The 26950-nt window shown below is 38.8% G+C and overlaps 1 protein-coding gene across 1 annotated transcript in view; it reads right to left on the bottom strand.

The window, feature by feature from the left end:
* Positions 1-26950, bottom strand: part of HERC3 (HECT and RLD domain containing E3 ubiquitin protein ligase 3) — an 84793-nt gene that overhangs the window by 11378 nt on the left and 46465 nt on the right. Inside the window, exons 13-21 of the mRNA XM_049789752.1 lie at positions 25976-26139; positions 25723-25836; positions 19328-19351; positions 19145-19234; positions 16275-16445; positions 12711-12854; positions 10871-11037; positions 5100-5166; positions 4578-4660 (exon numbers count right to left, since the gene is read on the bottom strand). Coding sequence (XP_049645709.1) covers positions 4578-4660; positions 5100-5166; positions 10871-11037; positions 12711-12854; positions 16275-16445; positions 19145-19234; positions 19328-19351; positions 25723-25836; positions 25976-26139 — 1024 coding nt within the window. The remainder of the gene's footprint in view (positions 1-4577; positions 4661-5099; positions 5167-10870; positions 11038-12710; positions 12855-16274; positions 16446-19144; positions 19235-19327; positions 19352-25722; positions 25837-25975; positions 26140-26950) is intronic.

Raw genomic sequence — 26950 nt, 5'->3', positions numbered from 1 at the left:
ATCTTAAACACATACTTAAAATTCAGTATTTGTCTCTAGGAACAAAGACAGATTTAATATTTTTCTTTTTTTTGTTTGTTTTTTGGCCATACCCAGTGATGCTCGGGAGTTACTCTTGGCTATGTGCTCAGAAATCGCTCCTGGCTTGAGGGACCATATGGGACACCAGGGAATAGAACTACGGTCTGTCCTAGCCTAGCACGCATTAAGGCAGATGCCTTACAGCTTTAGCCACCCTCAGGCCCCCATTTAATATTTTTCTAGTCTCACAAAAAAAGTAAAATTGGAAGAAACATGAGTATAATTAATATGGAATTTTGGGGAGCAGGTATGTGATTATATATAGAAAATCTAAAACATGCGGAAGACTATCACATTAATATATTTAAATAATAGACAATTTATCAAAACTAACATTGAAACTATGTAGTTATTTCTAGGCACTAACCATTAAAATTAGGGGAAAGTTCATAGAAAAAATTTAACCCTAAATACAAATATGCTTAATCTATATAAAAAAAAAACAGTATCAGGAAGAAACAAAATAAGCTTTTGTATTATAAGAGTCAATACTACAATGTCAATTCAAAAATAAGCTTTTAACTTATCAGTTTTCAAATCAAACCCAAACTAAATTTGGAAGAATAGTCGCCCTAATATTTACCTCAATATTAGTAAGAATAACTAAAAACACTAGCAACTTAAAAACAATTCAGTTTTTGTCTCAGGCTACATTTGTTCTTTTTTTTTTAATTTAATTGTTCTTTTTTTTAATTGAAGGAGATACATGTGTTCTATTTACCTCTGGAGACTTATTAAAAAGTAATTATATGGATAAAGCTTTAAACACAAAAGATGTTTGACATAATATATTGAAAATGAAGAGGAGGAGGAGGAGGAGGAAAGGAGAAAGGAAAGAAAAGAAAAACAGAAACAGCCACAGACCCAAGAATTCAAATTCACATGACACACTGTGCAACTGTTATTGATGTAACAATGTCACAAGATTGCTTCAATCTAAGCTAAGTAGTTTAGACAGATTGCAGTTTTATATTCATGTTGTGACTTTATTTTTATTTGCATAGGCAGCCAGTAAAAAAAGTGAATTCTCCTGGCCTTCCCTCCTGATCCGGAAAGAGGACAGGGACACTGCAGAACTACTCAAACCCAGCTCTGGCTCTGAGCCATTGACTAATGAAAAATCTTTAAAACCCCAAACACTGGATCCCAACCTTAGAATGACACAGTTCCCTGCAACAGCACCAGAAATCAAACTCCCCCTAGGGGTCCCTAATATAGTACTGGCACCAACTAGCACCAGGACCTGTTCATTCAACATCCCGACAACAAGGAAAAGGCAGCAGCTTGATCTAAAGCAATTGCTCCACCTCATCACCTATCAGTGAGATGAAATCAGAAGATGCTCCATCCTTTTTGATCTGTACAAAAACCAGGATCATTAATTACAGAAGACTGAGGCAACAACTGTGACTGAACAGAACTTCTAGAACCATAAAGAAAGACTCTATCTTAAACTTAGTCCTAGGACCTGTGCAAAAATCAAGATCTCATATTACAGAAGACTGACTTTGAAAATCACAATGGAGCAGAAAGTTTCCTAGCACTATAGAAAGACCTGGGGGTTCCACAATGAACATGGCCGGAGCCTGTAGAAGATCCCATGACAGTATGCTTCAAGGGTGGAGAAATCCTATATCTCTTAGGCCAAGGAAATTTCCTTTCTAATTTTCCCAATACTTACTGTGCCTATGCAAAAAAAAAAAAAAAAAACAAACAAAAAAATTTACAACAGTTTTTTTTTCACAATAGTCCCCTCTTCCTTTTTTTTAAATTTTTGTTCAGTTTGGTTTTGTTCTGTTTGGTTTTGTTAATTCTTTTTCTCTTGTTTTCCTTCCTCTTTTAAATTTATATTCATGGCTTCTAGACAGGGGCTTCTCCCCAATTTTTTCTTTTTTTCTTTTTATTTTCAACAGAACCCTAGAACTTGAATCATCTTGTTTTGCCTCATAAGTTGAAAAAAAAAAAGTGGATGATACCGGAGGTAAGCAGTCTCACGAGCATTGAGTGGACATAAAAAATGATCAGACCTAAATACCCAACCTAAAGTTAATGACAATGGAATCAAGAGACCCAAACTACAACAAACTATACACAAAATAGACCTTTTACACCAGCAGTTTAGGGGGCCAAGGCTGAAGGTATGGGATGTATGCTAGGAACAGGAGCAAGGGTGGTCAACACTGATGGCAGGAATTGCCCCAATTCACGGGCACGTCGTACCTTAAACATAACTGTGAAAGACTTGTAATTCGCATTGGCCTAAATAAAAACTATTCTTAAAAGGGGGATTTATGCCTCTCTGTGCCTCATTTTCTTCTTTTCAATTAAGAAAATCTTAAAGTTGAAGTTCTTAGAACCGCTTTTGATTCAGGGCAAGTACTGGAGAAATGTCATCTGCTATGTTACTTTCTGTGGTTCCTGTAACAGTCTGGTACAGATACAGTGCAGATCTAAAGTTTGGTCCTCTTACAGACTCTCAGGAGAGTCTACTGAGAGTTCTACTGAGGTTTGTTGGCACTCCCAACTTCAACAGATCATAAGGAGTCAGAGGTGTTTGCTATGCATCTTTATAAATAAGCTTCACTCTCAGCTTCTCTTTATAAAATCCAGATGTCCTCTGGAGCAGGACTTTTTCTCTCTCAATCTCCCAACCTTATTGTTTCTCTATGGAGGAGATGGAGAAGACACCAAAGGAATTTAATTTGATAATATTAGATTGGGTACATCTGGAAATCCTAGGATGATATCTGAGACTCCCACTAGTGGTGTAACACCATTGATTGTGTGAGGAATCCTTAAGCATAAGTAACAGAAAACAGAATTATCCAGACATGACGACAGCTGTAGCAAGATCTGACTCTAAGGCAGCCAAACTCTACTTGCTGTTGCTCCTTCACTGAAGGCTTATAACTCACTTCCTGGTTCACAGCTCTGCCCTTGGAGAAACAAATACATGTCAGAGAATTCTGATGGGTGTCATCCTTCTAGTCCCAAAGTAAGCCACAGAAGTACTAATGCCACATAGAAATAGCAGAGGAGGAAAAAAAGAGATGACCAAATAAGTGTGCTGTGAATTTATTTCTAGCATACATTTCATCTCTCCAAATCAACAATGGCTTCTTTTTACCTGCTGAGTAAACTCTAGATTTCTCTAATTTCTAAAGTTGTATACACTTGAGACCCTCCATCAGAGCAAATATGGGCAACAATACAATGTGCCCTCAAAAAACACTCTGCCACTCACTCACTCATGTTCTCTTATCTGAAAGCACCAAGATTTAGTCTTTACCACCACCTCTCACTTCTTATTATGTCCTTGTCTTCTACTATTGAGGGCTTCAAATTACTGGAGATTGTTGTTTATATAAATAGGCATTGATAAAATAAAAAACATGAATGAAATATTCACATGGGAGTTTGTTCTTGAGAGAGATGAAAGATTTTAGCCATGAAAAGAAGTGCCTAGATATCACAGACATGTCAAAAGCAGCATTAGTAAAAGGGAACTCTCTACTTATTCTACCCTGCTACAGATTATTTCCTGTGGGTTGGCACAATGGAACTGCACCACTGTTACTCTTCCAGACCTCCATAGGGAATAAGACATAGATTTCTACATATTCAACCAGTAAGTGGCTGACTTTGCATTCACAATGGCCCTCAATAGCACCTACTGGAGCTACCTCTGTGTTTCTTTAATAGTTTCTTTATACATGGAGTATTTTCAATCAAATCAATCATGTCCCAGTATAAATAACGTTTCAGAACCTAGAACATTATTTCCCAAATACTGTACCACACATACTCATCATTCTATATAATGTGTCAAACTTGTTTTTGAGATGTCACACCCAGTGATACACAGGGGTTATTCCTGGACATAGAAATGACTCCTGGCAATGCTTGGGGGACCACATGGGGTCCTGGGAACCAAAACTGGGTCAGCCATGTGCAAAGCAAATGTCCTACCCACTGTACTATCATTCCTGTTCCCCCAGTGTCAAACCTGAAAGTCCCTTCTGACAATAGTCCTGTGCTTTTCTAAAATGGGCCTAGAACTTTTTATTGTCTTTTTAAAGTGTGGAACTTCAGCACTGGATCCAGAATATATGTCCCTTAACTCTGCTGAAGTATACATGGAATTGTTCTGTAGTCACTTACTGACACTGGCCCTCCCCAACTGGAGCCTTCTGAGAAATTATTCCCTAAATCAAGTAGAATATAGAGTAGGTACTCTGTATTTATGTAGTGAATTCATTAATCAGCTGATGGCCAGTAACCTCCCTCAAAATTTAAAAATAAATGTAAACAAACTGCCTTTTTCTCCCCTAAAGTGACTACAGAAATATCAAGGCAGAGGAAATAAGTTTCTTGTCCTTATTTTCTCCATTGCCCTTACTGCTTCTGCAGAGGGATTAGGAACAATGCAATGTGGGTCCAGCACACTGAATTTGAGACCAATCAGCAGAGGGTAAGCAATAGGATGCAGAACTAACCTGTTATCTTTGCATACAATGACTTGGTCTCCTCCAGGAATCAGCTTTATCTGCTCCACCACTCCATAGCTTTCTCGGCAGATCTGCACGCAAAGAGGAAAAAACCATTTTTCCATTTCATATGCTTCAGGAACAAATTCAGATCACTGTTTACTTATTTCTCCGGAAAATATTCAGGAGAAAAGAGAGAAACTGAGAAGGATAAACCTCACCCTGATAGATATGGAGTTACCAATCTATGCAGTCAAAGAGAAAATGGCATAAACTGGAGGAAAATAAAAGTTTTAGGAAAGGAGTAATGCTCAAATAACTATGAGGAGGCCAGACAAAATATTTTCACATTTATTCAACATTTTTTACTGATTCATCTTACATATAACACTAAGGTAAATTATTTGGTTCAGAGAAATCCCTGAATTTGTTCTTTGATTTTTGAGAAAACGATTATCTTTTGTTCATTATCTTCTATAAGAAAATTGAAGAGATAGTCATGAACATAACAAAATAATTGGAAATCCTTACTGTGAAGTTGAGGCAGAAAGTATCCTCAATATCCTCTCCAGGGTAATCTAAAAGTTCTTGAAGACTCCTAATTGTTGGAGACAGAAAAAAAAAAATCAAATAAGACTACAACAGTGTTTCTACCTCAGACACATGTTCAGATTGTTAGCAAGGAAAAAGCCTAAAAACGACAATTCTAGAACAAATGCAAATAGAGATTATTTTTTTGAGCAGGGGACAGATACCCAGAAGTGTACTGGGATTACTGCTGGTTCTTCACTATGAAATCACTATTGGTGGTGCTTGGGGGACTATATGGAATTCTAGAGAATAGAAACTAGGTAGGTGGTAGGAAAACACCCTACTCACTGGCCTACCTCTCCGGACCCTCAGATGCAAATCTAGACTAAAAGGAAACCACTTTACCTAAGAAGAACTGTGAGATCCTCATTAATCATTCTCTCTCTTTTTCTTTACTGACAGTTTTTACTAGATTTAAAAGGAAAATGAAATAAGTGGACTTATACCTTACAAACATACGTTCTTCTAACTCTGGTAATATTTGAATATAATTATGGAAGATAACACTGCAGTGGCCCCATAGAATGGTCTCATCCATATCCAATAGTAGAGTAATCTTTTCATCCAGAGATTTAGTAGAAGAGTTAAGAAGCTAGCCTAGCATGTGGTTGACCCAAGTTTAATCCCTGGTACCAGACAAGGTCCCCTGAGCACTCAGGGGTGACACTCCTGGGCACAAAGCTGGAAGTAAGCCCTGATAACCACCAGGTATGGCCCCCAAAACAAACAAATGAAAAGCTGTAATAAAATTAAAACATAGCCACAAAAGTCAACCTAACATTTTGGATTATTTAATAGTTTGCTTATTATTAATAAAAGGGGTTCAGTTTGGTAAAGGCACTATTACTTGTCACATAAAAGAACACTGAAATGCAAAAAAGGGTACTAGGTTTTACAAAAGCATAAATTTAAAGTGTCTCAAGGGTGGCCCAGTGGACTTGGAAGTTCTATCATGAGTTCAACTCCTAGTACAACCTCATGTGTTGAGTACAATCCTATGGTGTCATCTGGAGTGTACAAGCACCACAGCTACAAGGCTTGTGAGCCCCCCGTGTGCATCACAAGAAGATGTATGAACACCCCAGATAGAAAACACAACCCTCTTCAGGTAACTACAGGAGTATCACCTTAGTCCCAGGTGGGCATCTCAAAAAGAACATGTGTGAGCATCACAAACAGAGAGTGAGTACTGGTAAGTACAGGGGAAAAGAACCATATCCTGGTATGCAGCCGCAGGGTTCTCAAACTCAATTGACCTGGGGGCTGCTGGAGGCAAAGTCAGGGTGATCCTTGAGTGCAAAGTCAGTAGTAAGCCTTGAACATTGGGTGTGTGTGTGTGTGTGTGTGTGAACCAAACAACTAAAACAAAACAAAACAAAAAAAGATTCCTCTAGGGGAGGGCCACAAAATGTTGTATGGAGGGCCGTTTGCGGCCCACGGGCCGCGAGTTTGAGACCCCTGCAAGGAGTACCACAACTACTGCGGGAATATTCCAGCCAAGGTATGCATATATATACATATACCCCAGTCTCTGCCACAATAGCAACAAAAGGGAGGACTTGTGATTATGCCAACAACCACCATACCTAAAACATAAGAGAAGACATTCTTCCAAGTAAGCTTCACTCATATTCTCTTCTTTGGTAAGCTTTGAGGCTGGCAGTTCCATGGAAAACTCTCAGTGTAAAATTTAAATCTGTAAGTAGTTCTCCAGCCAAAATCATTACTTAAAAAAATATTCCCAGCCAAGCTAGGACAGTAAATCGCACAAACTTCAATCTTACCCTTCTTCTGTTACAATATACTCAGACATTTAAGGTCCTTCAGTATTTTATTTCCTGCTCTGTACCCTAACCCATCTGTCCCATATGGTTTCTCAACACACATTTCATATCGATATGAAAAGTGGATATTCAGTGGATATCTGTTGGCATCCAGATATTACTCAAAACAAAGATGTTCCCAATTTCCTCTTTCTTTTCCACCTTACCCTTTGATATGTACAAGTCTACCTGGATCTCAATCACCCTCCCCCATCTAGTTGAATTTGTACTGGGAGAAAGATTAAAGGGAGGTTTCAGTTTTTGCTGGGAACATGCAGAGAGCCCAGAAGGTGAGAAGCCATTGACTCCTTAACTCTCTCCTGACTGGCTTGGCTTATTACTTCTTGACAGTTATCCTTACTCAGACCTTTGGAAATATGGTGGGGGGGGGGTGTTATTTTACAACTAGCACTCAAACCTGAGTGCTATCTGAGGACCTGAGGAGACCCCAACGGTGGTGATTTACTTGACCGTCTGGTGTATAATCACCATGACCTCCTTAAAATGGACTGAGTATGTAGTGTTCTTCACTAGAATATTGGTGCACATGGCCCCCATCTAAATGGTTTCATATTGCTCTGATCTGGTAGCTCAGCTGCACTAACACTCAGAGGTTCCTTCAGGCAGCAAAGAACCAGGCAGTGAAGAGAACTGTAGACTGAGCAGTGTCCAAAGACTGATGACCCTTGTCTTTCTTCTACCAAAGGTGTTTTTTGCAAAGACCTCATCCCCCCCGCAACATGCAGTTTATCGAGGTTACTACTGGGGTAGAAGCCAAAAAGAAAGTCCCATTGGGTGGGGAGCTGAGGGCTAACAGTCTCTAGCAGTCTCTCAAGAGGCCTGAACAAGGATGCAGCCTGACTTTAAGAAGGTCAATCTGAAAGGTTATGTCTCACATTAATAAGTGAGGCATTGTGACAAACCAAAGGGAACACTGACGCCAGTAACCTTGGGAGAAAACATATTTACTTGGAAGGACATATTTTGGACACATTCCATGGGTTGGGAGAAGCAATTTTTGTTGTCTATGTGGCCAGGTGCTAGGGGAGTTATGTTAGGGGACCATTGCTAATTATGTAGCTAGACGACTTTGGGAGTCTTTTGGGGAAAACGTATGCTGTTATCTGTGTAACCAAAGGCTTGAGAAGTTGCTCAAAGTGCTCACTCTACACTTCTCTTTGTTTGCCCCCCACCATGTATGATATATAATGATCTGGCCCCTTTGCAATAAAAGGAAGCTAGCTGGTTCTTACTGGTTTCCCATTTTCTTTGTCTCTGTGTGTCCTTCGTCTATATGTTTTAAACCCACACTCCCTCTGAGAAATGTAGATTACATTTGTGGTGTCCCTGCAGGGGCAGGGACATTCACACCACTGGAAGGAGACCAACAGCAGGGAGATGAGCAGGTTCTCCAATCCAGATTCCCACCCAGGTACCAAAGGCCTTTTCGTCCCAGGAGACCTCAGCAGCCTACCATAGAAGGCGAAGATAGAGGAGAAGATGGAGAACCCAATCCCAACTAAGAAGCTGCTTGTAGAAACTCCTGCAGATTTCTTCTAGATTAATCTCTTGACCCCATATGCATCAGTCACTATGTTGCTGGTTAAACTGTGTATTCTACCTTTATAAATCCTAATAGCTAGTCTTTTGTTCTATGCCCCACAGCAAACAAAAAAAATTGTATCCAATTTTATATATATATATATATATATATATATATATATATATATATATATATATATATATATCTGCAGAAATGTTCTTATGATTTTGTTTAGAGAAGTTTATAGAAAAGGACCTCCAGATGTTCTAGACTCATAGTACTTGGTGTAAGAATGTTTAAGAACTTTCAAATTAATTATATCTGCAGAAAGATTATAAAGTTTTGCTCAGAGAAGTCTATGAAAAAATTTGTGATATGTATAAAACAAATATATTGTAAAACGCAGATTTTTTTTAGAATGACCTATGCAAAATCTAACCTTTGATGCTTTACAGTAAACTCTTTCTGTGCCTATACAAAATAACAACTATTTTTATAAATTCTAATCTGGGGTTTCCACTTCTGGCAGAGAACAACAGAACAAAATTTTTGTAGCCTTTCTCAATTTTTTTTTGTTTTGAACAGAAAAGGTGAATATGTTAGATGGTACCCAGCTATTATCAAAAACAAAGGTATTCCCCCAATTTCCTCTTTCCTTTTCACCTAGCCCTTTGATATGTAAAAGTCAATCTGGATCTCACTCTACCCTTCCCACCTGGTTGAATTTGTCTGGAAGAATAAAGAAAGATCAATCTGATTTGGCACACAGAGAGACCACAGGTGAGAAGCCACTGAGTCCATGACTCTCTCCTGACTGGCTTGATTTATTAATTCTTCATGGCTAACCTTCAGACCCATCCACCTGGGTTTGGAAATATGGTGAGGGGGTCAAAATGGCAAGGAAAGTTATTTTACAATATTTTACAAACTCAAGAAATAGTTCTTTAATTTTAAAATCAGTGGAAAGCCAAGAGCATGATACCTCTTTATTTTTTATCTTTATACTATCAAAAATAAAATTTAAGGCCAGAAAGAGAATGACATAAAGAGATGGCTCTACTACTTTGAAAAACATTCTGGAAGTTCCTCAAAAGATCCTTCCAAACTTAGTTTCTCCTAAATCCACATCTATCATATGACCCAGAAAGTCACATGAGAGATAGTACAGTGGGAAGGGCATGCCTTGCATGTGGCTAACACAGTTTTATTCCCAGTACCATATATGGTGCCCTGAATACTGCCTGAAGTAATCCCTGAATACAGAGCAGAAACAGGCCCTGGGCACTGCTAGGTGTGGACCCCCCCCCCCAAACTAAAATAAAAATAAAATCTACTCATGCCTATTCCAAAAGGAAAGAAAATTCATGTCCACACAAAACCAAAAAAAAAATTGTCCATAGAGGACATTTTCCATGATAGCCAAAAAGTAAGAAGAATTTAAATATCTTTGAATGAACAGATGAACAAGAAACAAAATGTGTCTATTCATATAGGGGAGTATTAAGGTAATGTAACATTAATGCACATTATGGTGTAGATAAACCTCATCTGATTCCATTTATAAAAAATTTTCAGCAGCAGTAGTTCCATAATGACAGGAAAATCAGTAAATTCCTGGGACTTAGAGAATAGGAAATTGGGAATAACAACTATTGAGTCAAGTTTGTGTTTATATCTGATAAATAATATTTTAAAATTGGTGATGACTCACATCAAATAGGAGTACATGCTTTGCATGAGATGGTCCCCGATTGGCCCCTGGCATGCATGGTGCCAGTCACTGTCAGGGTAACCATGGAGTTCCCCCAGTACTGCTGAGCTCAGTAACACCACAATTTGGGGTGCAAGTACTGAAACTGTCAAGATACATAGCCCAGCTGAAAATAGCCAGGATTGACCACTACACCTCTGAACACTGCTTTGGAAAGTTTCTTATGGCAGTTGCACAAATATTAGAATATACCACAAGTCACTGAATTGTCTACTTTAATCAAGTATATAGAAAGATACATGAATTTAATATAGTAAGCTTCTTTTTAGAAAGAGCCATTGTTCCCTTCGTAGTCCTAATGTCAAGGTTCCTATTGTTGCTCAGGATCAGGAAAGCAGAGGGTTTTTTTGGTTTGGGTTTTCCTGCTCAGGCTTGATCTCCCTTTTCCTTTCTGTCCTTGGAGTGATTCTGAAGAAGCACTGTGTAGATGCATCTTCAAGCAAAATATACACCGAATCTGACTGTGTAGCTCAGTAAACCCACACTTGAACATGAAGTACTTCTGACTTCTAAAACACAAGTCAGAGGCAGTAAGAATATTCCCACCACAATCGACCTGTCTCGAGTTCCATACCTTCCTTCAGTGGGTGACAGTTCCTTTAAGTCTTCTAAGCAAGGCTGGACATTCAGTAACTTCTTGTAGAGTGCCAAGGGGAAGTGAAGGTCAACCACTGTAGAGTTGTAGATAGCCAGTCCACAAGTTATGCCAATCAAGTGAAACCAATTGTGCTCTACAAAACACTTTTCAGTATGGAAGGAAATGTGTTAAAATCAAGAGCAATGTCCGTGGTCCTCAAAATACTCTGCCATTTGCCCCAAAACCTTCTGAAGCAGAGCAATATCTAGCAACAGATGCAATATTCCAAAAAAGATTCTACAGAGATCAGATTAAGCTGTTATGGCCCAAAAGGCTACACAGAAAGCATCACTGTCAAGAAAAATACTGTCAATAGAATACCATTCTGCAATGGTAGATAGATTCTGTTCTGTTCTATGTTCCACAGTGGCTACCAGTCAGTCACTGAGTAGTCCTGAGCAGCACACAAATGCAGAGTGAAAATGAGAAGATTAATTTTTAGCAATCATTTTTGTTTGTTTGAACTATACTGGTGGTACTCAGAGGTTACTCCTGGCTCTATACTCAGGAATTACTCCTGGCGGTGCTGAGAGTACCATATGGGATGCTTAGGATAGAACCTGGGTTGGCCAACACAAGGCAAATTCCCTACCCCATGGTTTGATTTCTTTTGTCTTGGTTTAAATTTTGGCCCATACCCAATGATCAGGACTCGAGGGACCATATGGGGTGCCAAGAATAGAACCCTGGTTGGTGAGTACAAAGGAACTGCCCTGCTTGCTTTATTGCTCAGATCCCAGCAATCATTTAAATAAAACAAAATTTAAATTTAAATAGCCTCGAGTGGCTAGTGGCTACCTTTTAAGGCAAAGCAGCTCTAGGGAAAAGACTAGTGAAAAAGAACTAAATTATCACCCATCTGAAATCAAAATTTGCTTTAGTTTGGGGACCACCTGGTACTTACTCTTAGTACAGCTGAGACCCCATGTAGTGCTGAGGATAGAACCTAGATCAGCTATGTGCAAGGTAAGCTTCCCCACTCACTGTATTCTCTCTCCAGCCCAGAATTCCTTTTAAAACTTTAGCCTGCCTACTGGATTTTCAAAAATAAAGCACATGTGGGAGCCAGGGCTATGACTCAAATGGCTAGAACACAACATCAAATATGGGGCTCCCAGGTCTAATTCCTGGCACTGGATAGTCCTCTGAGAACCTGGGAATGAGTCCCATATAGCCAGCTGTGGTCCAAAAGAAAAAATTTTAAAGTTTACATTTGCATGAACATTCAGATACATATTGCCAACTATCACTGTTATTAGAATGAGACATCTTTGAATATTACTTCTACCTCTTGTAATGGCAGAGCATTCCTCATAGTAAGCTTTATCTGCCCTAAATGTCCATATGATTTGGCCCTCATTACCTGAAGCAGAGTTAGAACTCAAGCAGTGTTTCCTACAGTGACTTTGGAGTCACTGGAACAATCTAGAAGGCAATAAGATGGTACTATTAGGCTACACTTGATATTTGCTCATTTAAAAGGTAGGCTTGTAGAGAGCCACCGAGTAAGCTTTTGTTTTTTCTGAAAAGGAGGTAAGCCAATAAACTTGGGAATCTGTCTTTGCAACAAGTCAAAAATGAAAAAGAGTGCTTTATTTAGATGTTTAATTAGTATCTATCTTTGTTGTGCTTCCCTTAGAAGAGTCAGGTAGAAGAGGGCTGGTCTTAAAAGAATGTCAATTTAATCCGTCTATTTGTGATATGTATAAAACAAATATATTGGAAAACGCAGATTTTTTTTGAATGATCTATGCAAAATCTAACCTTTGATGCTTACCGTATCTGAAAACCACAAGAGATTTGAATCCTGATAGTAGGTAAACATTCCATAGATGGGATTCAAGAGTTCTTTTAACAGCAAAAGAAAGAACTCCTTTGTGACACCACCGGCATCCACTGCTTCTTCACCATCAAAGATGACCTTAAAATAATGAAACAGAATTCATGTTCCAAGGAAATTTTCAGTATTTATTTTTTAAAAAAAGCAGCAAGTCTCCTCCAAATCCAGAATAAAGGAAGATATAAGAAATACTTGCAAAGCAAACTGCTAGCTCTATCTGTTGATTGTATATAAGGCACTTACAAACAAAACTATTAGTGCTTACTTTAGGGGTCCAGAGGAATTCCAAAGCTTACCATATGTTCACAGAAGACTGACCATCTTACTGGGGCAATTTGGCAAACATGAAAAAAATTAGTCATTTATAAATCATTTTGTGCCCTATATTTTATGCAGTTGCAGTAGATTTTGAATTTTAAGCAAATGAACCTTTTCACATGTCATTTTGCAGTTTGTTTTTCTCACTCCTGGCATTCAACACATTACACATAAAATCTTAGCTCCTTATTTTTATACTTCAATTAATACTTTAAAACTATTTAACAACAACAAAAAAAATCACTCTTGGTTACAAGCTTTGTGTCAGTGAAAAGAAATATAAAGTTTTAACACTTCCAAACATTTCTCCGTTCATCCCCTACAAGAGATGTTTAGTTTATTAGCCTAGAAGTGGAACTGAAATGGCATGAGACATCTATATTTCATCTTTATAGTCATTACCAAAGTTATCCAAGATGGTTATACTACTATACTCCCATCCCCAAATAACTTAACTTTCTATATATCCTTGACAATTAAACTTCTTAATTTTGCATTCTACAAATATATTGGACAAAGGCTACCTCATCTCATAGAATTTTAGTCTGCATTTCTTTTATTAATATTGTGGTTTATGAGAAACAATATGGCTTTACATAAACAGCAATTAGCCTTGTACAGAGACATTCTTGACTTGGGTAGCCAAGCTTAGAGCCTGCCAGAAATTAGACCACCAATATAGAAGAAAACATAGTGTATGTCACAAGATTGTCAGGATGTTCTAACTGCCATGTTTTGCTTCTGCATATCTGTTTTGCTTCAGATAAGTAGGAATGTGGCGTTGTCTCCCCAAGACTGTGTAAGAGAGAATATCTAATGTGTATGTGAAGAAAGCTCTGGGCTCTTGGTGTCTTTTTGGCTCAGGGGTCCTCAGCACTGAGCTCTAATAAACTTTCTTTACTTTCATTTATTACTGTTTCTGAAGTTTGTGCCAAATGAGAGCATAGGCTGAGTATGTTTTTAATTTGCACATTACATTTTTTTTGTTATTTTAAATTTTGTAGGTTCCTCTAAAGACTCTATTTTGGTCATATTGTCTTAAAAATATTCTTCCCTGTTTAGCATCTTAAAGATAAAATCTTACATTTTATCTTGCAAATTTATTATGATTTCTCCACTTTTTCTTTCTGCAAAAGTTTGGGCCTTGTGTTGACTTTTTTGGAGCCTGAAGGTTTTTTTTTTATTCCTGATTTTCTTTAATGGTTACTGAACTCTGTAGAGTGGTTTTCACTCTTGAATCAGTTTTGAGCTCATAATTGTCCAATCTATCAATATAAGAAAAGAATCAATTAGAAACTATATATTTTCTCTTCAACAATACAATTATTAAGAGGCAAGTGTTTGTAGCCCTTAGAGGAAAGCAGTGATTAAGGAAACTCATTCTGAAAGAAACAGTTCTCATTAGGGGTTTTGAAAAGCCCTACTCATGAGAGGACATTCTATGGATGTAAGTAGAGAAAATACTAAATAGGGTGGTACAAATCCACATGATGTGTGCTAGACTCAACAGTGATCACAATAGCATCACATGAAACCAAATGATCTTTGATCAGAGTCTTCTGTATGCCAGTAAGAAGCCTCAGAACTACTGGAGAGATGGCATGGAGGTAGAGCATTTGCCTTCCATGCAGAAGGACGATGGTTCAAATCCCGGCATCCTATATAGTCCCCCGTGCCTGCCAGAGGTGATTTCTGAGCACAGAGCCAGGAATAACCTCTGAGCACTGCCGGGTGTGACCCAAAAACCACACACACACACACACACACACACACACACACACACACACACACACACACAGAAGCCTCAGAACTGAAGTTAAAAGTTAATCCTTTCAATCAGAATTCTTTCTGCATAGGTATAACTATTATTTTCATTTTATAGTTAAGGGATCAGGCACAATAAAGCTTATCCTGTAGTTATTTTCAGGGTTGCCTCTTTTCAGGTTGGGCTAACATAAAGTAGGACAGACAATAGGACTGGGGTTTACAGACGCCAGCCTAAGACATATCTTGAATATGCTACAAAGCAAGTATTGTATGAGGATTTTGAATTACTGATAGCAAAGAGGGAGAAAATGAAGAAAGCCTTTCTCCATCTATGTATCTATCTATCTATTTATCTTTGTAATATATAAACTGTAGAAGTGTTGCCATTTGGAAATTATAACAACACCACAGAGATTATCAATTTCTTGTCTACTGTGTTTCAGAAACTCAAGTTTACCACAGGACTTGAAACAGAGCAAGAAATTCTAACAGGAAAGAGAAATACTTCAGACAACCTCCAACAGTTGACTGGACAATTATTCAACATTATTGTGTATGAAGAGTCATACTAAGCCCTGGAGATACTAAATAGTATCAGAGACATGCATACATTTCTCAGTCATATTAAGATCCTAAAAGGAACAATCATAATATGCCAACAACTTCCTACATGATCTCACCACTTCCATCCTCACTTTTTAACCTTCTCTTAAATCTTTGACATCCAGACACTTCCCAGATGCTGTCTTAATATCAAGCTGAAGAGGCAGTTTTGTTGTTGTTTGCTTTTTGTTTTAGGAAAAATCAAAAAAGGTAAACCAGAGACATAAGAAGCAAAGGAATCCCTACTATCCCTCTGGCATTTCCAGTAATACATTGGCAGTTTTATTAAAATCTTTTTCCAGGGATGGAGATTGGATCATATGATGTACACTCAGGGTTTACTCTGACTGCACTCAGGAATCACTCCTGGTTGGGCTGGGAGGATTATATGGGATCCTGTAGATCAAGCTTAGGTCTGCTAGAAGCAAGCAGGTGCCCTGCCGAATATACTCTCTGTAACTTTTCTAACATGCAACTACAGCGATTTGATAAAAGATACTGAAATTCTTTTAAAAAAAATGAGTGAAATAGGGGCCGGGCAGTGGCACTAGAGGTAAGGTGCCTGCCTTGCCTGCGCTAGCCTTGGATGGACCGCGGTTCGATCCCCCAGTATCCCATATGGTCCCCCAAGCCAGGAACAACTTCTGAGCGCATAGCCAGGAGTAACCCCTGAGCATCACCGGGTGTGCCCCCCCCCAAGAGTGAAATAATGAATGTCGCACTCCCCAATCTTAGTAAGAACGTTCCTGCTTCACCCTTGCTATTTACAGAACACACAGGATGCCACTGAAAAGAATATACTGAAAGGCTCACTTTGAGAGGCTTTTTCAAATCAATATCAGAATGGATGCTCAGCTCTCGTAGGGCATCTCCCACGAGGTTGTTTCTGCGAACATGAAGAACCAGGAACGGGCTTCTGGCCAGCAGAGGCTCCAGTGTGAGAAGCATGAAGACATTCTGCAGGTTGGCCCCGTTGACCGCTACCTGCAACAGCACACCCAAGAACACCGTTAAGGGGGTCCCTCCTGTGCGGCACACTGAGCTGTGCTTCTAGAGTGAGTGTGGGCTCAGCAGGCCAAAAAGCAGCTCCATACTGCTTATTTTACAAACTACACCAGACCTTCCGAGATGTTCATGACTAAATAACACCTAAGTTTTTTAATCAGAGTCCAAGAAGAGGAAATGAAATAGTTTATAAACCATATGGTCAATAATCAGATCCAGGAAGATTATTTAGGCCAGGTGATTAAGTTTGAAATAATACTATATTAAAATAATGGGCAAAATTATGACTTTCAAAATGGTACGTAACAAAACCAAGCAACCATTTGTTAAAATTATTATTCCCTGGAAATTTTTTGTTTGCTTGTTTTTGGGCCACACCCAGCGTTTCTCAGGGGTTACTCCTGCTGTCTGCTCAGAAATAGCTCCTGGCAGGCATGGGAGACCATATGGGACACCGGGATTCGAACCAACCACCTTTGGTCCTGGATCGGCTTCTTGCAAGGCAAACACCGCTGCGCTATCTCTCCGGGCCCTATTCCCTGAAAATTTTTCAATGTCCAATATCACCATGAAAAGGTAGAAAGTTAAATAAACAGAGATATAGAGAAAGAGAAAAGTAGAAAACAAAGTCATAAATCTGCCAACAGTACGAGTTGATAGATTTGAACTGCTAAATCACTAAAGTCATTTTTATATTAAAAATGAGTCACATTTTATCATTAAAATATATATTTAAGGGGCCCGGTGGTGGCGCTAAAGGTAAGGTGCCTGCCTTGCCTGCGCTAGCCTCGGACGGACCGCGGTTCGATCCCCTGGCGTCCCATATGGTCCCCCAAGCCAGGAGCGACTTCTGAGCGCATAGCCAGGAGTAACCCCTGAGCGTCACCGGGTGTGGCCCAAAAAACAAAAAACAAACAAAAAAAATATATATATATTTAAAATACATCACCAAAACAATTTGTTGAGGTCTTTGTTTTTGGCTTTGGTTTAGGAGGCCACAACTGTTGGCACTCAAGGCTTATTCTATCTCAGAAATCAGTACTGGCAGGGCTTAGCGACCATATGAGGTGTCAGGGATCAACCACATGTAAAGTGTGGTGACAGGGATCAAACAACTCAGCTGCATGCAAGACAAGTGCTTTATCCACTATTCTCCACTCTTCTCCCCTCATTTCTCCTCCCCTTCCCTGTGCTTCCCTTCCCTCCTCTCTATTCTTTCTCTATTCTCTTTCTCCTTCCCTCCCTCCTCAGCTCCTTAAGCTCCACTTAAAATCTATCACATTCGGCAAATGATGGAACATGGACCATCTTCAGCTTCTGCCTGTTCTCTTTTGTTTAGAGACACCACCATGTTCATTCATTTACATATTTCCTATCACTGGGTTGTTTTTCTGTTTGTTACTTTTTGAGCCACACCCAGTGCTCTCAGGGGTTACTCCTGGCTATGCGCTCAGAAATCACTCCTGGCTTGGGAGACCATATGGGACACCAGGGAATTGAACTGCGGTCCATCCTAGATTAGCCACATGCAAGGCAAACGCCCTACTGCTTGCACCATCACTCTGCCCCCCCATCACTGCTTTTTGTGCTACAACTAAATTGAAGAGCTGAGACAGACACTGTATGAATTGAAACAAAGACTATGATATTCTCTTTGAGGAATCTCCTAAGCAATGCTTAAGAGACCTACATGGGGCACTTCTAGAAATACTTGGTTAACTAAGCTGGATACTCAGTACCAGAAGTGCTGGGGACCACCAGGACCATAACTGGAGGTACTTGAGACCTCCAGAGCTAAACTTAGTACTGAGAGTGGGTAAAGGTAAAGTATGACTGGGATTCAAACTTGGATCCTTGCACCCCTGGCACCTGAGCTGTCTACCTATACCCAATATCTCCGATATAGCTCTTCATAAAAATGCTTGCCAACATCTGATATATATATATATATATCACATATGTTCTATATCCAACAAAATTTCTAAAAAAGGTATAACAGATCTTCACCTTGATCCAAATTTCAAAGGGAATATGAAGAGAATTGGGATTTCAAAGAATAGCAGAAACCAACCTTCTTCTCTCTTCCCTCATGTTATCTGGCTTACAAAACTACTAAAAGAGTATCACATTAAGAGCCGGAGGGATGGCATGGAGGTAGGGTATTTGCCTTGCATGCAGAAGGACGGTGGTTTGAATCCCAGCATCCCAGATGGTCCCCCAACCCTCTAGGAGTGATCTCTGAGCGTAGAGCCAGGAGTAACACCTGAGTACTGCTGGTGTGACAAAAACCAAATAAATAAATAAATAAATAATTATAAAATTAATTAATTGCTGATAGTTACATAAAAGGATCAGCATGAAGGCTGAGTTAAGATTCAGAAGACAGGGGCCGGGCGGTGGCACTAGAGGTAAGGTGCCTGCCTTGCCTGCGCTAGCCTTGGACGGACTGTGGTTTGATCCCCTGGCGTCCCATATGATCCCCCAAGCCAGGAGCAACTTCTGAGCGCATAGCCAGGAGTAACCCCTGAGCGTCACCGGGTATGGCCCAAAAAATAAATAAATAAATAAATAAATAAATAAATAGATTCAGAAGACAGATGGCAGGCACCAAGGTGATAGATATGTTCCAAGTGCTATGTAGGATGAAAGAATAGAGACTAAAGAATACAACCCCATACCTGCATCTGTAGTTCAGCATCAGTCTGTAGCATTTTTGTTTTGGCTTGTGCGTCAAAGATGAAAGGGTACGAACAAAGTGTTACTGCATCCTGGTACAAAACAAATTAATGGCACTATTATAGTATTCCACAGAGAATACTTTTGGAAAAAATATATGAGTACAATTTAAAAGGATCATTTACCTGTATTATAGATGGCCTGGCCTTCTGTGTAGAGAAAGAAAGTTTTTATTCGAATTTTCAAAGTCATAACTTTTTTAGCCTTTTACCAATGTTAAATAAAAAAAAAACCCTACCTGACTACTTAATCTGGGAACTAACACTAGTTGACTGATCCATGATGGGAAACTAGACGTATACTGAGGGTGGGAGACGGGACTGGGGAGGAGTGTTGGGTCCACACTCAGAGATGCACAGGGCTTACTCCTGGGAATACTTGGGGAAGTATATGTGGTGATGGGGACCAAGGTTGCAGCTGAAGCAGCTGTTCTATCTCTCCAGCCCCAAACTGGATGTTTTAATAGAAGTTAAAAATATTGGGGCTAAAAAAATGAAAACAAGATTTTTTTAGTTTGTTTGGGGGGGGGGGGGGCACACCTGATGGTGCTCAGGGCTTACTCTGTGCTCTGCACTCAGGTGATGCTGGGCATCAAATCCAGATGGTCATAGAGCATGGCAAATGCCCTCTTCTGATACTACTCACTGTAGTATCAGTCTATAAAAAAAGTTTAAAATCTTCAATTTAACAGTGGCATCGTTAACTTCATATAGGGTTCTGGGGATCAAACCCAGGTCAGTCACATGCAAGACAAGTGCAGTGCCTGTCCTACTATCTCTCTGGCTTCCCACTTTTTTGCTACATCTGGAAGATCTCCAAGCTTACTCTAGCTGTGCACTCAGGGATCACTCCTGGCAGGACTCAGGAGACCAGATAGGGTACAGACGATCAAACCCAGATCAGCCGCTTAAAAGCAAGCATTCTACATGCCATAGTATCACTCTGGTGCTCAACAGCATTCTTAATCGGAAATTCTTAATCGGAAACACTATCTTGACCTCAGAAACCTTCTCTCTGTATTTTTTTAATATTGTAATTTTTAAAAAAGTATATCCTAAAAACATAACAGAAACATGTTCTGAATGACATCCTTCTTATATGTGTTACCATATAATGTTAATTTTATGGTTGTGTTTACATTTTATGCATTGTGGTTATATTATTGTTGTAATGTTGTTCAAAGGCAATAAAGCAGTATTCCTTTTCAAGTGAAAGGAAAGGACCAGGATGGGCTGAACTCATGGTGAGAACAAAACTTTAACAGCAGCTGCAAGATGAATCACGAAGGAGTGAGCCTTGAAAGCCAGAACAGGCAGGAAGTCCTGAGTCACAAGATGTTCCTGCTCTTCAGGTTAAAGGGATAGAGGGGATCTACATAGGATTCAGAGTGTTGTATAATTATTTAGTCTCCTAATTGTCTAAGCCTTGTCTAACTATGAAGGATAAACATACCTCATTTTGTGTTTGTGTGTAGTTTGATAAAATAAATTTCAAGACAATTTTCATTAAGTATCAGTATTTATCTCTTGGAGATTGGTATATGAAGAGATCACTAGGAACATATCTTTCTCTCTCTCTCTCTCTCTCTCTCTCTCTCTCTCTCTCTCTCTATCTCTATCTCTCATTTTAGTTTTTGGGCCACATATGGTAGTATTCAGGGATTACTCCTGACTCTGCACTCAGGAATCACTCCTGGCAGGCTCAGGGGACCATATGGGATGCTGGGAATCGAACCCGTGTTGGCTGAAATGGAAAGCAAATGTGCTATCACTCCGGCTCTTCTTGGAACATTTCTAAAATGTAGCAACAGACCTCTATGAAGATATGCTATTTGTCCGTAAATGTTTGTTTATAAATGGCTGTTGCATTTGAATTATACTTAATTATATTTAATATCACTGACATACTGTAAATGCTGAATACTTTAGAAATGGTGTTGGGACTGGTATTTTTGATGCATGTGAAATAAATACTAAAACTTCAATTACCATTATTCTCCATGATTGTCATCCCTAACCCAGAAAAATGTGTGCAGATTGGTAAGATGTGTGATTCCACCTATTCCAGTCTCAGAAGTTGCTTGTCCAGTCTCCCCAAATGTCTCTTGCAACCCTCAAACTCTCAAAATCCTGGAGGCTCATACACATACACATTTCCACTAGAAATGATGTTACACTATGATTGCAGTTCATTTGTTAAAGCACTGGGGGAAATTTAGCAATGATTATATGTTTGGGAAAGAACTGGAATATTTGGGAACATTTCTCCTTTTCAATGCCATGTCAATGCTTGCCCTGTAGTGTTAAAAGCCATGAGAGCTATCCCAGGGTCTGCACAGGACCATATGTTCCAGGACTAGACTATGGAAAGTATTACCAGCCTCTCAGCTTGCTGAAGAAACCACAGCTGGCTGGTCTCACCTACCAGCAGCCATAGCAGTAGCCCCTTCTGTCTCTTGTACCTCTAAATTGTCTCACTAAATTGCTCCAGCATTACTGCCATCTATGAAGACTCACTCCAGGTCCTTTCGGCTTTTTAACTATGGATAATAATGTACTATTAGAAAAACCCTCTTCTTGAAAAGCAACAAAACCCAACTACTTTAGGACATTCCTTTTGTGCTTCTTTGCACAGATGTATTATGTCACTTTTGCAAAACTGCTGCTTCTGCACAGAAAACTTCACAAAAGCTGTCCCCAGTAACTATCCTCAGGGACCAGCAGTCACAAAGCAATCATCAACTGTCCTAAAACTACTCACTGACCTGTTCTTGAAGGCTTCCTTATGCCAAGCAGTGGGCTCTCTCTAACTTTTGCTTCTCATAGTCCTATCATGATTCTTTCAAATGAGAAAGCTGTTCTAAAGAAAGCAAGCAATTTGCCTAAGATTATATAACGAATGTAGCAGTTGAGATTTGAAGCCATTTCTTTTATTCTAGAGCATATACTCTGAACTATACCCTTAACATAGCTACTAAAGTTAAAAATTTAATAGTAAAAAATCGATGTATTGTTTTATACATGGATACATGTACATACACATGATAAAACACTATTCAGCCATTAAAGAAGGAAATCTTTTCATTTGCCACAACATGAATGAACCTGAGCATTGTGATAGATAACAAAGACCAGAGGAGAAAGCCTAATACTTCACAGTTTTCTTATATGTAGAATGATAAAAAAAATAAATAAAAGCAACCTCCAAGATACAGAGAGAAAAATGGCAGTTGTCAAAGCAAGTATGCATGTTGGGGAGATGGAGAAACAATCAAAGGAAAGAATCCTTGTTACAAGATGGAGCGCCATCTGGAGTGTTGGTGGAGGTGGCTACTCTTGGCTTTGTGCTCAGAGGTTGCTCCCAAAAGTGATTAGAGACAATGTGGCACCAAAGGATCAAATATTGATCCTTCCACATGCACAGCACACTGTGTACAAACCCTGCACTATCTTCTCATTTCCTTAATATGTTTTTGTGTACTTCAAATTTGTCAGAAGAACTAAGCATTTCACCACACACACACACACACAAAAAGTATGAGCAATGTGACAAAATAAATATATTAACTTTAAAAACCCAAGATACTAGGCAACAGAGTACCAGAGGATATGGTGCTTACTTTTAGTATGCCCGAGTAGGATTCAATCCTATATGGTCCCCAAACCTCCAGGAGTGATTCCTGAGCACAGTCAGTCATCACACCTGAGCACCACCAAGTGTATCTCAAAAAAATTTTAAACCAAGATATTAAATAAAAAATTCAAGATATTTAAATTTTACTTCACATGGTACTGTACCTTAAACAACAGAAAAAAATTTCATATAATTCACAGATAATATTTCACCTTTCTTCCCTCTATAATATCTACATTAATTTCTCAGGAGAAAAGGAACTGGTATCGAAGTCTATATTTGCTTGCAAGATGTTATTAGAAGAACAACAAAAAAAAGAGTTACTGATTTAAGTTTCTCCATTCAGATAATAGTTATGATGGTCTAGAAATCAATGCATGCAACTTTGATTCTGTTTCTTGGGTAGAAAAGAATTCCGTTCACTAGAAATCTATTATCCAACATCAGATCACAGAAAGAGTGGATTAGAAATCCAGATAACTGGTGTTTATAGTTTAAATGAACTTGTAGAAAAACAGATAAACTCTTTTGGACAGCCACTGCCTTACCTGGAATTAAAGAAATTGGCCTAATAACTAAAAAGAATCATTTCAGCTTATTATATTTGATCATTCAATACATATTTACAGATTTATCAAAGAAATTTTTATCATTTTTATAAGTTCTAAGTTAGCATGTGAAAATAGTTCATTGTTAGCTAGTATATTATATTTCCCATAAAAATGTTTCCTGCACAAATGCAGTTACCATGTCTGTACCTGACCACATCCATAGACTCACTCTGTTCTTGAAAGAGATATAAACCAAATTGTGAAAAATCATGCCAGCTGAAGCTGGCAATCTTGGGAGGAGAGGTCAGGCCAAGTCCCTGCCCTTCTGAACTTCAGCCAAGCCTGCTATACCCATCATCCACAAATGCTGCTTTACCAATGGCCCTGCTTCACCATTCATCTCTGGCTCTCTGCAGAAATACCAATCTAGCCAAAACTCTAGGTATGCTGGTATTTGAGCTGATATCACCAGGACCTTTTTTTGGGGGGGAGTGAATATGGGCACCCTCTCCCTACCTTCTCATACTTCTGGAAGACCTGGCAGCCAAAAACATGTCACACCACATGCTTCAGTATCAGCAATAGTGCTTGAAATTCCTGACTGCACAGCCACATTCAGGACCGAGCAACAACCCCATTTTTTTTTACTGTCATCCTCATAAGAACACACCAATTTAGATACCAATATGTATCCAAAGCCACTTAATATTCAGAAAAAAATGAAGTAACAGAATACTCAAATAGCAATAAAACCTTACTAAACCTTCTGACAATGACTGAATGACCGCATTGGTGATAAAATCCTTTTCACAAATTTGCTTGTTGCTATACTATTTTTTCTCTTCCTCTTTCTTTTTCTTTCTTTCCATTTTTCTCTTTTTTAATAATTCACTCCCACTTACCTAAAAACAAATATATCATGATCAACTATGTCAACTATATGATACATAAATAAAAAAATTTAAAAGTCATTTCCTTAACCTCTTTTTACTGAAAAGTCCTTCTCCCATTTTTAAGGATAACATAAAATTTTCTTTAAAAATGTAATATTGGCACTAGGAAGATAATTTAATAAACAGGAGCATGCCTTGCACATACCAGGGCCTGTATTCTAACTCTGCATCCTATAATCTTGCCTCCCACACTTCTGTCCTGGTAAGTCCCCGCAGCACATACATCATCTCATCCTCAGGCCAAACCACTGGCACACCTGGTCTGATTAGCAGAGTCCCCAACCAGAAGTGACCCCCAAGTTTCTGGAGTATCCCCTCAAAGAAAATCCCCCTAAAACTACAGCAGCAAAAAAAATGCTATATTGCCTCGTATACATAGAAAACAATATTGCTTAGCTAAATAAAATTAAATGCGTTGCTTTTGAAGACCACTGCTAAGCCTCTTAAGAAAAGCAGGTGCCTAATACTGATGTTAAACCTATTAAAACAGAAGGACTCATTTTAAATGTCTCTGCTGTGCATGGCTTTGCTACTTACACTAATCAAGTGATTGTTGTTTTCTGACACAAATCTAACTTATACACATTCTACAGATGAGGACCCTAATGTAACCCATATATGCCACATCACAGGTGCAAGCCAACTAAACAGCTGTAACCAAGCCATGGAGGCAGCACGAATACACAATCCTTAGCTAGAACATGCAACATCCAGTGAGAGCCAGGTCAGTGACACGTGCCAATTCATACACAACCTTAACCCAGGTGCTCTGCAGGGCTTGGGAAGCTGACAGAAGTGAAGTCAGCTAGCTGTGAAAATATGGTAATTAGCAAGTAGTCTTTTCTAAGCAGCACCAGAGAGTGTGGCATGCACAAATCTCGCCTGAAGAGCCACTGTTACACTCCAGTCAGTTGGCATCATCTGGAAAAACAGGTCCATGTCACCAGATCTTCCAAGTGTTAAGAAAGCAAACATTTCATGGGATGTAGCCACCTTTTTTTTCAAATGATGGCAACATATATACTTATATATAAAAGTTTAGCACCTTAACTTTTTTAAGTGGACAGGTAATAATGTTCACTACTACTGTACATGGACCTCCGGCCAGAACTAGTTCATCTGTAAAATAAACTCAAAGATCAATTTCCCCTTTCAACCCCCCAGCCCCTGGCAACTACCATTCTGTTTTTGTGAGTTTTATTGCTGCAGATACATTGATTTTTTTTTCATGTTGGCAACTAAAATTTCTAGCATCCTGTCCATCTATTACTCCTCGTGTTCAGTTGTGACTATTCAAAGTAAAAGAGTCAGACATGCATTTATCCGTATCTGTATTTCAAGAAAAGACAAAAGTTTTATGGTATGATTTACATGAATTTTTACCATGCCAGCTTGATGCAGGAACCACATGAGGTAGTCTTCTTGAATGTCCACAAGACTAGAAATCTCAGGAATATAAAATGTATCATATTCCACATGCTTTACTTTAAGATTTACCTGAATAAAAAAAAAACAAAAACGAATAAGACAGTAAAGCCCAGTGACTAGAAAATGGCTTCTGTTAAAATATCTCAGTAGGATTTGGAACCTTTTTATCTACTCAACCCTCACCCCACTGGTTCTTATCCACGCTCACCTTATATAATTTTTCCAAGAGCTTCAAAGCTGCTGTAATATAATTGTTAAATAGTACAGGAATTAAGAATGTTTTTCTTCCCCTCAGAAGATAAACGACTGCACCTTTATAGAGGTTTACCAGCTTCGTGAAATATTTCGGGCATACCTGAGACCACCAGTTATCTTTAGAAAGAAAGAAAAAGACATAGTTCAACATGTAATCTTGATCAAGTATTTATTTCTTCTCCCTAGTGGCTAAAAACTGCTCCAGCTAAAAGATGAACATTATTCTAAAATATAGTTGCTCAAACTGACTTTTAAAAGATTACATGAAAGGATTTCTTGAGAGAATAGCAGTTGTGTAAGAATCCATGAAGTGTTTTAGAGGGAGTGGGGTTTGTGAAGCTCTTATTTCTTCCACTCAAACTTTCATTCAGGAGGCTATTTTAAATGACCAGTTCCCCAGGAACAGGCAAAAGCTAAGATACACATTTTGGAATATTCAGAAACCCTAGTCTCTTCATTGTTCTACTCAGCCAGTAAAAGGACCATGTTCCCCAGATCTACCACCAAGCTGACAACTTTTCCTTCCCTGTAATAGGCATTGTTTGTTGAAAACTACAATTTCTTTTCACCAAACAATGGTCAAATTGTTTTCTCATGTCTCTTATCGAGATTTGAGACATGAACATTGATCCATTTTATCAAAACTAAATTGTCATACTAAAATAATAAAAGGCTGAAATATAATGTTTTAGTCTTTTTTTAAATTCCCTAAAACCTAAAAGATGGTGGACATATGGACTAAATAAAAAAATATCTATTTTGGTGCAAGACTACTATGTAGTAGGATAGGTACATAGGGGACTACATATTCTAGCAGCCCTGGGGGTGAGGGAAGAGGATATGGGAGGTAGGACAAAAACGGAGGTGTAGGGAGGACAATTTGGTGATGGGAATCCCCCCTGATTTTATGTAAATATTTACCTAAAAT

Source organism: Suncus etruscus, chromosome 16, assembly GCF_024139225.1.
Source record: "Suncus etruscus isolate mSunEtr1 chromosome 16, mSunEtr1.pri.cur, whole genome shotgun sequence".
Lineage (NCBI taxonomy): Eukaryota > Metazoa > Chordata > Mammalia > Eulipotyphla > Soricidae > Suncus > Suncus etruscus.
This window is presented reverse-complemented; position numbering and strand designations above follow the sequence as displayed.